At 45.3% G+C, this 15,921-nt stretch overlaps 2 protein-coding genes across 2 annotated transcripts in view; one reads left to right on the top strand and one right to left on the bottom strand.

Annotated features, from left to right (window-relative positions):
• Window positions 1–15,921, bottom strand: part of WDR25 (WD repeat domain 25) — a 423,366-nt gene that overhangs the window by 64,196 nt on the left and 343,249 nt on the right. The window lies entirely within an intron of this gene.
• BEGAIN (brain enriched guanylate kinase associated) overlaps window positions 10,290–15,921 on the top strand; it is a 224,211-nt gene continuing 218,579 nt past the window's right edge. The window contains exon 1 of the mRNA XM_082220280.1: window positions 10,290–11,045. Coding sequence (XP_082076406.1) covers window positions 10,296–11,045 — 750 coding nt within the window. The 5' untranslated portion in view covers window positions 10,290–10,295. The remainder of the gene's footprint in view (window positions 11,046–15,921) is intronic.

Consider the following 15,921-nt stretch of genomic DNA (forward strand, 5'->3'; position numbering starts at 1 on the left):
GCCCCCCTACACACACACGCAAAGCAGGAGGAGAGCAGTTTTGTAAAGCAGGAGTAGAGCTCATGTCAATGGCACCATCCCATCCTGAAATATCCACTCAGGTGATGTCAGTTCCACCATTCCACCTGACATCTCCACTCAGTCGCTCTACTTAGCATTGCTCATTCTCTTCTTTCCTATAACATTCATTAGGAGTCGAGTCTTCACAAATTGACCTTTTCCTTTCCATTTTACTGATGGAAACTGGCAAGTGCTCCCGGGCAATTGAAGCCAGCACCGATGCCTGTGAAAAGGTGCTTGAACATGGAAGGAGATAATGTAACCTAACCCTGATTTCTCTCTCTCTCTCTCTGTTTCCATCCATATACTATACTTCCTATACTGCAAATGGCACGCACTACAGAGGCAATGACTGGGGTAGTCACAGGAAATTGAGGACAGCATTCAACCCCAGCATCTGCATGCTGCAGAGTGAATAAGCAAGCCAGGCCTCCTGTTTCCCCAGAACCTGCAATTTGGGCTCATATTACTATAATTAAGGCAGTGTGGAAAAGTCAGACCTTTGATTGCCTTCCACTGCTATGATTTGTTGCATGGGGTGTGCACATGTGGCCACAGAACCTTTGGCAAAGATTAAGCAATGCTAACTCCCAACTAGAAGAAGGTTCTTGTAGGGAAACTCAGCCCTCCAGGTGTTTTGGGACTACAACTCCCATCATCCCTGACCACTGGCCCTGTTAGCTAGGGATGATGGGAGTTGTAGTCCCAAAACTTCTGGAGGGCTGAGTTTGCCTAGGCCTGCTCTAAAGGCATTTTGGAAGCTTCAATTCAGTAACTTAACCGGTGCATTGAACTAACTGGCCCCAGTGAGATGAAATATTTTGCCAAACTGTTTTTTCTTATTTATCCATTCTAGGTATTTTTATGCCATATTCCCAGGGTGGTTTACAAAAAAAGACTAAAGCAATTAAAATGTAAGTATAAGCAAAACATAGCAAACTAAAAGGCCAGAAGATCACAAAGCAGCATAAAACTGTCAGTGTGTTTAAAATTATACAATAAAAGGCTCACAAAATAATAACAAGGACTTTGCCTGGAGCAGAAAACAGAATAAGGTAGGCATCATGTAAATCTCAGTGTTTTTCAAAATTCATAAATAGTTCTCAAACAGCTACACCGACTTGTGGTCCATTTAAGAATATAAAAGAGCCTTGCTGGGTGAAGCCCATCTAATCCTGCACAATGGCGTAGCGGGGGGGGGGGCACAGAAGCGGTTGCCCCAGGCACAAAATGGTTAGGGGTGCAAAATTTCAACACCCACTGCTGCCTCAATACAGCTGCGCACTTCCATCACTGGACTCCATTGAAAACAGCTTCTCCTTGTGAAGTGACCTCTCCAGACAATGGAACAACTCTTCTTTTCTTATCTCTGCCGCTATGATCTTCTGGGTGATGCAGATACCATTAGGCAGTTGAATGTGCATGTATACTCTGTTCCCTTCCCACCCACCCTTCCACACAGCCCCAGGCTCTGGCAACCCATGCTACACCACTGGTCCTGCATCCTGTTCCTCGAGTGGCCAGCCAGATGCCTGTGGAAACCCTAAAGCAAGACCAGGGTAGAAAAGCAATCCGCCCTCCTGCAGTTTTCAGCCCTGGTACTTGGAAGCATTACTGCCTCTGACAGTGGAGGCAGAGTATAGCCATCATGGCTAGTAGCCACTGATAGCTTTAATGCTCCATGAATTTGCCTAATCCTCTTTTAGAGCCATCCAAGTTAGTAGTCATCACCTTGCCAACAAAGGTCCGTATAGTTAAAGCTATGGTTTTCCCAGTAGTGATGTATGGAAGTGAGAGCAGGACCATAAAGAAGGCTGATCGCCAAAGAATTGATGCTTTTGAATTATGGTGCTGGAGGAGACTCTTGAGAGTCCCATGGACTGCAAGAAGATCAAACCTATCCATTCTGAAGGAAATCAGCCCTGAGTGCTCACTGGAAGGACAGAACCTGAAGCTGAGGCTCCAATACTTTGGCCACCTCATGAGAAGAGAAGACTCCCTGGAAAAGACCTTGATTTGGGGAAAGATGGAGGGCACAAGGAGAAGGGGAGGACAGAGGACGAGATGGTTGGATAGTGTTCTCGAAGCTACCAGCATGAGTTTGACCAAACTGCGGGAGGCAGTGGAAGACAGGAGTACCTGGCGTGCTCTGGTCCATGGGGTCACGAAGAGTCGGACACAACTAAACAACAACAACAAGTTGGTAGTCATCGCTGCAAGTTCTGTGGTTCCACAGTTTAAAGATGGGCCACATTAAGAAGTCCTTTCTTTTGTCTATCCTGAATCTTCCAACATTCAGCTTCATTATGTGCCCACAATATCTAGTGTTATGAGAGAGGGAGAACAACATTTCTGTATCCTCTTCCTTTATGCCACGCATAATTTTATGGACCGTGCCACCTCCTACTTGCCTTACAAACTTGAAAGTCTGAAACGCTGCAGAAGAATTTCTCTTGATCATTTTGGCTGCCCTTTTCTAACTCTGCAATATCCTTTCTGAGGTGAGGCAACCAGAACTTTACACAATATTCCAAATGTGGTCACACCACAGATTAGTAGAACAGCACTATGTCTGCATATTGCAGTCTTATTTATGGGTTCTTAGGATTGGTGGACAGCCTGAATGCCACGGTCCTTTGCTCAAAACACTTTGCCCCGTGCTGAAACTGTGCTTCACTGCTTTTGTGGACGACTGCTTGTGCTAGAGGGAGTCTTGAAGCAAATTCCACATCACTTCTTTTCAGAAGCTTGTCAAGTGTTATTTTCCCTCCATGCATTTCTTTCTTTCTTTCTCAAGACAATCAAGTAATCAAAAATGACATTTACCTACCATTTCCCCCATGGTTGCTATTTATTTCCAACATGCTCTCGTACAGTGAGCTCTGACATTTTTACCCCACTCAGGAGAACAATCAGAAGTCCAACTGGCTGCAAGTGACTCAAGGAGGAGAGCCAAGCCAAAAGCTACAGGGGAAAAGCAACACCGCGATGTTCAGCTTGCCTTTTGAATGTCTCTTCCCGTCAATGTGACATTCCCATTGGCATGTGGAATTACTCTTTCCTGTTGGGGACTCCCATGCTGCCTTTGATAGCCTGGCGAACCCTCCCATCTTGGCTATATGCAAGCAGAGCCGGTTTCATTCTAATTGGCTCTCCTTCTGCTATTTCTGTAGAATGGCTCGGCAGATATTTGAAGCAACAATTTCACTATTCCAAGCGTTCATTCATCCAATCAACCCACCCACCCCTCATCATTCAGTATTAACAAGAGCCATTTAGCCTAGTTGACAGCATCATGGTTTGGGAGACGGGATCTTAATCATAGCCACCCTTGGATAAGTTACAATTGCAACCTCAGTTCTCCCATATGTAACACAAAAAGAGAAGCAGCTCACTGGCTGGGGCAGAACCGTAGGCTAGCTTCCTGGCAGATGGGTTACTGTTGCTAACCACAAAGGGAAAGCGTAAGGCAATGTGGAGGCCAGCATAGAACAAACACATTGGAGGAGCCAATCCAGTGTTCCTGCCAGTGTGTTTGCACTGCACTGACCTCACCACTCTCTCTCCCAGAGAGCAACCATGGCTCACCTGCCAGGAAGCTAGTGTAACAGTTCCTCTCCACCCAGTGAGCTCCTTCTGCTTGAGAAGAACAGTAACACCAGGAGGGGAAAGAGCCACCCCAAAAAAGCAACTCTGTGCAGTGTAAGAGATCCAAAAATGATGAGAATGTTTAATAGCTGATTTTTCATTTAGTAGACATCAATCTGTCTTCATCGTAAAATACACTTCATTGGAAAGTATTTCCTGATAGCAGTATTTCAAATCATAGAATCAGAGTTGGAAGGGACCCTGAAGATGTTCTGATCCAACTCTCTGCAATGCAGGGATATGCAGCTATCCTGACCCTGCAACCTTGGTGTTATTAGCACCACGCTTTATTTTTAAAAAAATATTTATTGAGATTATACAAAAAATTACACATAAAGAAAAAACTAACAAAAACTAACAAACACAAGCTAACAAGAAAGTTGACAAAAAGGCAACCTAGCAAGAAGGAAAAAAAGGAAATAGGAAAAAGAAGGAAAAAAGATATATTTTAAAAAAGAATAAATCCATTTTTCAGCATCTTTGATCTCGTTTGCTTATTTCCTTGACCTCCTCACACCTCCCCTTTTGTATTCCCGTTTTCCAAGTCTTTTCAGCAAATCCTTACCCTCTTTCATTTGACTTTGCTCTATACTTAACCTATTATAACTATACATTTTCATCCGTATAACTATCTATATTTACCTATTCTTATTAACCTTATTACCAAAACCACTTCTTTTCAGTCCAACATCATTTTAACATTCATTAATTTTACAGTATTTCTGCAGATAGTCTTTAAATTTCTTCCAATCTTCCTCCACCATTTCTTCTCCCTGGTCTCGGATTTTGCCAGTCGTTTCTGCCAATTCCATATAGTCCATCAGCTTCATCTGCCATTCTTCCAGAGTGGGTAAATCTTGTGTCTTCCAGTACTTTGCAATAAGTATTCTTGCTGCTGTTGTAGCATACTGAGCTATCCACCTTGATGAATCATATCTGTCTAAGACAGTAGCCTGCCCCATAAGAGGGGAGGCTAGCAAACCTGCTAACCCAGTCCCTCCTACTTTGGTCTTCAATTCTACCACCAAGTGAATATCTTTACTCCTCTGCCCTCTAATCTCTGGAATTTGATTCCTGGCCCAGCCAACTCTCTGGGGACTGTGGCAAGGAAACGGGGGTGGGAAGACTAACAGGTTTTCAGATAAACTGCTTAGACCATTAGTCTTCAACTAGTGGGAAAGAACCCACTGCTGTATTGTAGACTCATCTAAGGTGAGTTGCAACAGTAATATTGCCAGCATAACAAATGTGTGGTAAAGCATTAATAAAAAGGCTCCCAAATGCTTGTTTGGATTACAGGTGGGCCCTGGATCTGAAAAAGTTGAAGACTTACTATATAATTCCTATATAAATATAGGAATTAAATTGATAAAAGTAGTTAAAACCAGAATTAAATTCGTTTTTCCTACAAGCAGTACATTCATGGTTTTTATGGATATATATATATATTTAGAAGCAAAAGGTAATTTTAAAAGAGTGTGAACAATTAACCATAATTTTCAAATGGAAATAATCTAGCTAATTCTAGTCTAGATGATTTCCCTATTTAGCAGTAGAGCCATTTCCAGCCCTCTCGGTTGAGCTTCTGGAGTCTTGGGCTGTATTTCAGCAATTTTTATTTTCTCCAACAGCACTTTACCATATTTAACTGTATTTAATTAGCTACATTATTTCCACTCACTTTCCCACCATAGTGGCCAATCGGAAGAGCAGGACAGTTCTCTTTCATTTCCTATTTCCCATAATTTATTCGGTTTCCTTTCTTCCCCTTTCACATTTAGGTTTCATTCCCACCCCCCACCCCGGGGGACAGATTTTGGGGCTGAACTTTGGATCCCCATGGTCTGAACCTCTGCTAAAACAGTGGTCACCAACCTTTTTGGACTAGTTTGCACAGTGTGAATTTTGAATGCTGAAGGTGCCAGTTACAAAATGGCAGCCATGGAAGGGGCATTTCTGTTTTACTGGAATTAGCAATATGGAGAAAGGGGTGAGCCTGTGAGGTGGGCTGAGGCAGCCACCTCAGGCAGCAGAAGCCCACAAAATCTCGTGAGATCTCATGCACTTCATGAGATCTCACGAGACCTTGCTGCCACTTCATAGGCATCGCCACGCAACCCAGGCATGGGAGGCTCTGCTGGTGGCAGGGCATCACATTCCCATTTAGCCACAGGCAGCAAACCAGGACCTGCTGCCCCTGGAGGTGAGAGACTCTGCATTGGTCACCAGCAGGTGGCTTTTTCCACCTGCCCTGCCTGTCAAGGAACTGTCAGGTGTGCATAGGTCATCCTCAAGACAGGAAAGAATGTGAGGCATGAAATGCAATTAGCTTTTGTTCACGGAAAGCAACAGCATAGCAGAGTTCCTCTGTCTCATCTCATTTAGCTTAAGGCGTGTCACGGTCCAGGTTACGGGCAGTCGGAGTCCCGGCTTGGTACGTCAGGACCGGAATAGAGGTCGGGAAGCAGGAATCAGCAGTCCTGGGTCAGGAAGCCAAGAGTCCACGAATCAGGAAACCAGGAGTCAGGAAGCCAAGAGTCCGAGGGTCAGGAAACCAGGAGTCAGGAAGCCAAAGCACAGCTAGGTGGGTAGCGTGTTGCCGTGGCAAAGAGTCAGAAGGAAATGCTGGTCTTATATACCCCTCCCAGCCCTTGCCACCAGGTGCTACGAGTCTTCTGCCAAGTCTCACCTGTGCGGCCACACCTTGCCCTCCCAAGGCCAAACTCAGGAAGGCCCCAGTCCTGCGAGGCCTTACCAGTCACAGGCCCTGGCTCCAGCACGCACTCCTGACAAGGCGTTCCTGAAACTGACCACTGTCCCCATCCTTCCCCATCTAGTCTCTCAATCTGGATCCCTCCCACGCAGATGGAAACTGCACCGAGGGGGTGGGCTCCTCCTCTGGGCCTGTTTGTTCAGGACTCTCCTTGAGCAGGGTGTCAGAGGGGGAGGAGAGCCAGCAGGACTGGGACGGTCCAGCTGCTGGGTAGAAGGGTCAATCTCTGACCCCTCTGTCTTAGTCTGTGCTGACATTCAGACTCCCAGCCTCCAGCCCTGTCCTGGAAGGTCCTCCTCCTTCAGACTCTCATTGATGGCTCAATTCTCCTGCTTCTAACTGCTCCCCAGTGTCGCACCACCACAATCTGGTGTCCATGTCTTCTTCTTCTTCTTCTATGTCCTCCTTGGGGATCTACTATGAAATGAATGAAACTTCTGCTTATGGTCTACCACTGTTCCTCATTCAGCCGGTCCCTGACACTGCCCTCCCCTCCAGCCCTAGGAACCTCTGACAGGGAGCTTCTGTGAGGGATGAGAACCCTCATAAGGGAGCTATTTCCAGAACTGTGATGGGAGAGAGACTCTCTGGTTGCCATCAGAGGATGGTTGGTTTCATCTGTGTTGCTCCACCCTCACAGAGGCTGGCTCTGTGGTCTAAACTATTGAGCTTCTTGGGCTTACTGATTGGAAGGTAGCAGTTTGAATCTGCACAGCAGGGTGAGCTCCTGTTGCTTTGTCCCAACTTCTGCCAACCTAGCAGTTCAAAAGCAGACCTGTGCAAGTAGATAAATAGGTACCGCTGCAGCAAGTAAATGGCACTCGTCATGGTGTTCCGTTGTGCCAGAAGCGGTTTATTCATGCTGGTCACATGACCCAGAAAGATGGCTGTGAACCAACACCGGTTCCCTGGGCCTGAAAGCGAGATGAGCACCACCACCACATAGTCACCTTTGGGCAGGTAGGGTCTCAGCCTGCGTACCAGATGGAGCTGGTAGACAGCTGCCCTGGACACAGAATTAACCTGCGCCTCCATGGACAGCTTTGAGTCCAAAATGACTCCCAAGCTGCGCACCTGGTCCTTCATAGGTATTTTGACTTGACATATCAGTAAGCTCTATGCTTGGTTAAATGTTTATGCATGTTAAACAAATGAGCAGCTATTGATTATTGATATTTTATTGTTCTGTTGCAGTCCCCTTATGTATTGCCATTATGTTGCTGTATTGAGATTTTGATTTGGAACCACTCTTACCACAGATTTACTGTGGAAAATGCAGTATATATAAATAAATTGACAAGGGCAATGCAGTATCTTGCAGTATACCAACCCTTTCTGCAAATACACCACACACATCATAACAGTGACCAATCTTTTGCTAGTGAAAAATAATGGCCAAATGAGATTAAAACTACGCATGTGATAGGCCCAGCTGACAGGTGCCCGTCGAGCTGCACTGACAGCTATGGGTATCGTATCTTCAAAATTCATAGGAGCAGGGTGCTGATTGATTTAACCTGCAAATGTTGCCACCAGCACTTTTGCAGGACCAGGAGGGAAAATATTTTTTTACAAGGTAACTGCAGGCGGTGGTTAACAGTTCTTGCCACAAAACGAAAACATCTTTCTGAGCACTTCTTTAGGAAACTTCCAGTTGTCATAACAACCTTGGCGGCAGTTCTCCTCCTTTTGCTACAGGAGATTTCATTTGCTCGTGATACTATTCCCAGGAAAACAAAGCCCTTAAAAAAAAAATTTAAACGTAAGCCCAGTTCAAAGGAAAAGGACAAATCTTTGCCCCTACCTCCCAAGCACAAAAGTCTTAATTTCTTTTCACAGTACAGGGGCACCCATTTGAAACTCTTTGATCTATGGTTTGCAGAGTCATCCCACTGAATCAATTAATCTTGGTGGTGGTGGGATCCTTCAGTCTGGTTCTGCCTTTGCTCAGACCTGGAGGTGTTCAGAAAAGCTCTCTCAAATGTCATTTGGAACCTAAATAAGCTTCAATTAACCTTTGCCCAAATTCTTTATATACCCTCCGTGATCAAGCTGGCAATGTATTCCCAATAAGTGCCTCAGAATGCATCTTTCTTAGTCCTCCAAGGTGCCAAGCTATGCAGGTGGAATGCTGATTTGCCAAGGGAGATACCTTCACTCTCGTTGTGTCGCAAGGGATCCTGGGGCACGCAGTTTGTAAGAAATCCCGAAGAACCTTCACAAGACCGTTTTGATGCAGAGTGGTGAACTTTCCCAGACCCTTGTGAAGTTGTACAGCATTTCAGCTTCTTCTTCTGTGTGATAGTGTTTGGAAAGGAAAGGAACCCTGATCATGCTACAGGCAACACCAGGAAGTCATCAGTGAGGGGTGGGAAAGAAAGGCAATTCAACAGCATAAAGATCAAACTGTAATTTCAAGAAAAGTGGTAAATGAGATGGGTTAATTGACTGATTAGGGATTCATAGCTGTTGGATACCACCTGTTCTCATATACATATAAAATCAGCAGGTGTTGATATTGCCTGGCAATTCTCAAGAGTTTTGGGTCTTTAGGTAATATTGTGCCACAGAGTTTGCTTTTTTACTTTTACAAGATGTGAGCAGGTTATCTCTGTCCAGGAAGGGCAATTTTGGTTCGACTCACAGCTGATCATCATTTGAGTTTCTAAGCCAATGCAATAAGAATCCTTTCAGTGAATATAATCATAATTCTCAACGTTTTCAACAAAAATGATAAATAACGCACAGAAACTAAAGGCAAAACGAAGCCCCACCCAGGGTTCAGTGTCCACATATGGAAGATTCCCTTAAGATCAGTAGATCCTATGGGATGAGAAAACACAAAGTCAACACATCAGAATATTAGAGAGAGTGTGAGGTCTTTGTGGGCCTCCCATGTGATCAGACCTCTTCCTCCACTCAGTGCAAGTTACGTCTTCCCGAGAGCACCAGAACATTGGGTGGAGAGGATGGACTGGCTGGATGTGACTTCCCATTCCATGAAATATTATGGGTAACAGTGTCTTTGCATGTCCCCCATTGCATGTACATTGAAGGGGAATCCTCTGTGCATGGACACTGCTGCAATGGGGGGGGCAGATCATCCCCCTAAACATCTTATTCCAAGGCCTGATGGGTCCTCATAGATTTGTGTGTGTGTTTTATAACAGAGCAGATTGCATTAACAAAGAGCAGGGCATTTCATACCATCATATGACCTTCTTTAGTATCTGACTTATTTAAAAAAAGCCCTGCAATGTTACTGCCCCAGAGCTTACTTAGTGTGAATTGATTCACATCAATGTAGATGAGTTCACAGTTCAACAGGCAGGAATATATCAAATGCTTGTCTTGATCGATGGAAACCCACGTTTCTCAGTGGCGGGGACCGGGGCAGGAGGTGGGAGATTGCATGTACTATGGATTTAGTTGATTGGTACAACTAATTAAAATGATGCAAATTTGCTATTGATCTAATTTTGGTGGATATGTGTGACTAGGGATTGTGAACTGTGGCAGCTGGACCAGGGGTGTATTTTGCCAAGGAAACAGCCCTTTTGCATGGATGATGAAGAAGAGGGAGATGCCATTTTGCTGGCAATAGGTTAACATTCTGATACGTAAAAGAAAAGATCCCATGGAGCTGTTGTCCAAAGGATCTCCAACACACATCAAGGCAGAGAGTGGGGCACACGGGAGACTCCACAAGCCAGAAGGGCCTAGGGGGATGGCTGAAGAACGACCATGTTGCAGTGCTGCTGCCTATCTCCGTGCCTCTGAAGCTGGAAGCAGCCTAGACAGCAGACATTTGAGCATGTTGGGTATGGCGAGCTATTCCAAACCCTGCAGCTCCAGCGAGGACAGCTTTGAGCTCCAAAGTGGCGGAAGGTCAGAGGCTAAAAGCTTTGTTAAAAGCAAAAATAAGGATGAAGGTTATCAATCCCATCGATTGAAACACAACCAGAAATGGGGTGAAAACATTCATGGTCTGGAGCACGCTTCACTCTACCCAGCCAAAACAGGGAACACCAGCCAGAAGCTGCAGAGGCGGAAGGTGCAGAAGAGAAGCAGCTCGTCTGCCTCTGACCTCAGCGCACTGAGCCAAGGCTCCTCAAGCTCCTTGTCTGTCGTGGAAGAGAAGATCGAGGCCAAGCTCAAGTTCTCACAGTTCCTGAACGAGGTCACGTTCAGGGTGCTTGACCCTGTGAGTCTGAGAGCTTTCCGGGCCGCCAAGCTGAAGAGTAGCCTGGGCTCGGGCGGCAGAAGCCTGGATGACTTGCGGATGAAGAAGAAGACCCCCGAGGGCTGGAAAGCCGATGCGGTGGCCCGGAAGTCACACCAAGAGATGGACCTGGAGAGCTTGAGGAGCGATGACCTGGTGGCTAGAGCGCGGTTGCGCAAGCTGGAGAAGTCCTTGTCTTTGGATACAGGCCCTCCCCGTGAGAGATACGGCGATGGGATTTCATGCGAAGTCAGGCCTGTCCTGCCGGGAGAAACCATCATTTTGCAAAGGGATGGAATGCCTGCTAGGAAATCCGCCTCCTTGCCTCGAAGTTCAAGCATGGTGAGCCAACCCAAAACCACTTTATTTGGCATGTTTCTCATGGGTTTGGGGGAGGGGGCCGTAGTTCAGTGGTGGAGCATCTGCAGTAGCATACCCTCCAACATTTCTCCAATGAAAATAGGGACATTGTATTCTATCATCATCATCATCTGGACAGCTTTCAGCATATATAAAAAACATTTTTTAAAAAATTACAAAATCTTCCCTATACAGGGCTGCCTTCAGATGTCTTCTAAAGGTTGTATAGTTGCTTATCTCCATGACTTGGGGGGTCACATAACTCCATACCCTCCAACAATTCTTTGAGTATACCTGAAGGGGCCACCCCCATCGTTCAGCCCGGACGCTGAGGTGCAGCTCCGAAGGCCTTCTGGCAGTTCCCTCACTGTGAGAAGTGAAGTTAAAGGGAACCAGGCAGAGGGCCTTCTCGGTGGTGGCGCCCTCCCTGTGGAATGCCCTCCCATCAGATGTCAAGGAAATAAACAACTATCTGACTTTTAGAAGACATCTGGAGGCAGCCCTGTTTAGGGAAGTTTTTAATGTCTGATGTTTTGTTGTGTTTTTAATATTCTATTGAGAGCCACCCAGAGTGCCTGGGGAAACCCAGTCAGATGGGTGGGGTACAAATAAATTATTATTATTATTATTATTATTATTATTATTATTATTATTATTATGCAGGTGTCCTAGGGAAAAGCGGGACAATCCGGGATCAAATCAGAAACAAGGATGGCTTCTGTAAATCTGGGACCATCCCTGTAAAATAGGAACACTTGGAGGGTCTGCAGTAGGTCACAGGTTTGATCCAAGTATCACTTGGAAAAGACCCCTGCCTGAAAACCTGGAGGGGTCACTGCCAGTCCGTGTAGACAATACAGAGCTAGATGGACCCATGGGCTGACTTGGTGGAAGGCAGCTTTCCATGTTCTGCAGCTGAGCCAAAAATAGGGCATAAGGGCAGAGCTCATTATCAGCAATAGCAGAGCTTCTTCCTTTTTTTTTCTTAAGAGTTTCACCACCACCCTGTTGTTGTTGAAAGTAACAGCAGTGGCATCTGTTGATCTGGCTGCCATTTTGCAGTTTTCCACAATGCCGAGGACTTAGAATCATACCTGGGACATTATGAGGAGCAAAATGGCGACACACAAATGTACACTGGTTGGCAATATTTGGAGTGCATTTGGCAAACTGCCCCTCTTTTTGCAGAAGGACGAGGGAAAGAAAATCCTCAGCAAAATCCTCTGAAAAAATCTCTTCTCTTTTGTCTTGCGCAGTGGTTCAGTTTGGTTCCATTACCCTCCACCTGTGCTTGTGAAGCTATGGGTTCAAATCCCCCTTCCCTGAGTGCCGGGAGCCAGCAAGGGTGGAGGAAGTACGTATACAAAGACTTTACATGCTAATCCTAATTTCAGTCCTTGGCATCTCAGTGTAAAGAAATTTGGGCAATATAAGTGGGGATAAATCCACCTCTACACCTATTTGTGTAAAAAGCTCTTTGGACTGGCAGTCTACCTTAGTATAAGGCAGCTTCCTGTGTTCAGAAGACCCCTCATCATATATGTAGGGTTCACTTTCTGGAGACAGCAAAAACAGTTTCACTTGAATAGTATCATCCACATGCTACTTCCCCCCCCCCCCGGGGTGCCAATTAACATGAGAGAAAACGTTCGCACTCCCCTTTTAAAAATTCACTTTTGAAATAATGTATGTAATTGCCAGCTTCCTCCCCTTGCCCCTGTCTCCCACCAGCTGGTGCTAAACTGAGACTTTAAGAACTTAACCCGGGGAGGCCCAAGCAAACTGGCTTCCTGGTTGCATAATCCTGGCCCATTCACAAACTGATGACCTCAAGCTGAGCCCTTAGGGGAAGAAAAATGTTAAGTCACTTTGAAGTCAAGAGAAGCCTTATAGATTTTTTTAAAAAGAAAGAAAGAGGTGTGTGTGTGTGTGTGTGTGTGTGTGTGTGTGTGTGTGTGTGTAGTCTGCAGCATGAGAGGGCAGAAGACCTGTGTGTAACATCTCCTTTTCCCCTGTTCATGTTAATAAATGCAGTCATTTAATAAAAGCACCAGGCATCCATGCTGCTGAAATTTTGCAAGGTGTCCTTGGCCGTCTGTGCCATGTCAAAGATGGCCTTAAGGCAAGGTTCTGGACGGAAGGCAATTCCGTCTGAAAAGCTCTACGCTCCATTACAGGTCAGCACCCTGAATAGCAAGTGGATGGTCCTGCAAAAAGAAAAGAACAAAGGTGACCCCTCCTCTCAGTTCAGAGGGCTGCTATTAGAATTTGTGGGGCTGTGAGCTCTATAGCATACATCTGGGATGGGCAGCGGCTGACAGGCTGATGCATCCTGTGCATTAACTTTAACCACTTTGCTTTTAACATGGTAAAAGTCCCTCTCTGCCATGTTACAAGTCCAGCAGCGACCTTCTTTCTCTCGTGGGCGATTTCATGCGGTTGCGGAATGTTCAGCTTGGACTAAATTCGCTCCCTGATCATTTTCTGCCTCAGTTCTCTGTGCTGAATCCAGAGGACAGTTGTAATAGAAACATTTCTCTACTGAATTCTGACTGCTTCAGTGCTGTAGTATTTTGTGAATAGATAAATGCGGGTTTCCTTTGGAATTCCTGCCCCTGAACTTCTGGACTTATTCACACAATGTCTTCAGTAATGTAGATCCCCTTCTCTTTGGTCGAGAATTCCAACTTTGGCCCCTTCCTGGAGCTCCCCGTGGGAATTTCATTTCTCAAAAAGTGTTGGGAAATGAAAAACTAGAGCTCCAAAATGTATTGATTTGTTGTTGTTGTTGTTCACATCAGGAACCCTTCAGCTGAGTTTGGTGACGATATCTTGAGAGGCAGCGGAACCTAAGGAGAACAGGGACAGATAGACAAACCACTTTCCAAAATAGATATTAAATGTTCTCTTATTTGATTCTAATAATGGTGATTGCTATGTAAAATTTAATAATGCAATCCATATTGTGGGCACTGTGACAATTTTGAACCGTGTGTATTCCAAAATAAACTCGAAGCAGTTTATTAAAGAAAACAAGTAAAATAAATGCGTATATGATAAAACAGTTCACAAACAAACGTAAGTATAACATGCAGGAAAAGTCTTCAAGCTGCACTGAAAACAGTTCATATTTCTAAAATCAATTTCGTACAGTAAAACCAAGAGCGTGATAAAACAACTCAGCGATAAAAACCAGGAGACAGAACTTTAACCCACACTACAAGCCTGACAAAATAAAAAGGTCTTAGCAGCTTGCCTGAAGCTTACATTTCCAAGGTCTTCAATAAACTCAGGCTAATGCTACTATGCAGGAAGCTCAACTTTGCAATGGCTGTATTGTATTTGGTGTTTCATAATATAACTAATAACACATAGTCCTGCCGAACATTTCAATTTCAGGCAACCTTACATAACCTGCACGAGCTCAGTTGTGACAATGGTTCAGAGACATAGAAGCAAAGTTGTCATGTGACTGGAGGAGTTTTCAGCATTCGTGAAAACTGGCATCCTCTGGAGATTCAGACCCAGGGGGCGGTGATGTGCAAAAATCACCTATCAGACTATGGAGTATATGACACATATGTTTGTGGTGCTGCGCCACTGCTGCTGCAGTGAGATCAAACGCAAGAGAAGCTCTCCATCCTTCCTTGCTGCGGGATCACATTCATCCAGTGCTTTACCAACTGCACTAGCTCTTGGTGGTGTACAGGGTCAGGTTTAAGGTGCTAGTTTTGACCTTTAAAGCCCTATGCAGCCTAGGACCCACGTACCTATGGGACCGCCTCTCCTGGTATGCCCCGCGGAGGACCTTAAGCTCCACAAATGACAACATTTTGGAGGTCCTAAGTCGCAAGGTGGTTAGATTGGTCTCAACTAGGGCCAGGGCCTTTTCAGTACTGGCCCCGACTTGGTGGAACGCTCTGTCACAAGAGACTAGGGCCCTGTGGGACTTGACATCTTTCTGCAGGGCCTGCAAGACAGAGCTGTTCCGCCTGGCCTTTGGTTTGGACTCAGTCTGACCCTTATGTTTTCCCCTCCCCTTACGGTTTTGATCTATGGGCTACTTTTAAAATGAGGCTGCATTTTTAATTGCATTTTAGCCTGTATTTTAAATTGGGATCTTTCCCCTATTATGATTTTACTGTAATTTTACTGATGTTAGCCGCCCTGAGCCCAGCTGTGGCCGGGGAGGGCTGGGTATAAATAAATTTATTGTTATTGTTGTTATTGATATTATTATTGTTATTGTTATTGTTATTATTCCTGTGCCACGGCACAAAGGTGTGTGAATGTTTTTGCCCTTCCACCTTGCCTCGCCCTCACTCTGAACATTTGAGTACTTGGGTCACATAAAATGTAGTAATTTATAATGTGACTATTGCAGTAAATGGATATTTTTTTTTATTGGCGGGGTGGGGGCATCACTGCAGCTCCTTGCCAAGGGTGCAAGGGATCCCAGGTCCTTCTTGCATGATGCACTGAAACCCATCTTGCATGCATGACTCCAGATAATGGAGCAAAGCAGCCAGGAAAGAGTCCTGTGGCATTTTAAAGTCTATCAAATTTATTGTGGCATAAGCTGTGCTATCTTCATTTGGTGTGTGGGTGTGTATGAAATATTCCCATAAAGCACCCTGAATCAATTTCACAACAAGGGATTATGGCTATGAGTCTTGGAAGACCTGCTCCCTGTCCTGCAGGCCCTTTCCCACCTGGCCTGGGGAGACTGACTGACTCCAACTGGGGCCCTGACTGACTCCAACTACAAAAGCTTAAGGGAGGCTGAGGAGTCATGGAACATAGTGACAGTTAAAAATCCCTGCCCCTTATGGGATATGCCAGATTTTTGATCCAGCAG

Source organism: Podarcis vaucheri (assembly GCF_965113315.1).
Source record: "Podarcis vaucheri genome assembly, chromosome: 1".
Classification (NCBI taxonomy): Eukaryota; Metazoa; Chordata; class Lepidosauria; order Squamata; family Lacertidae; genus Podarcis; species Podarcis vaucheri.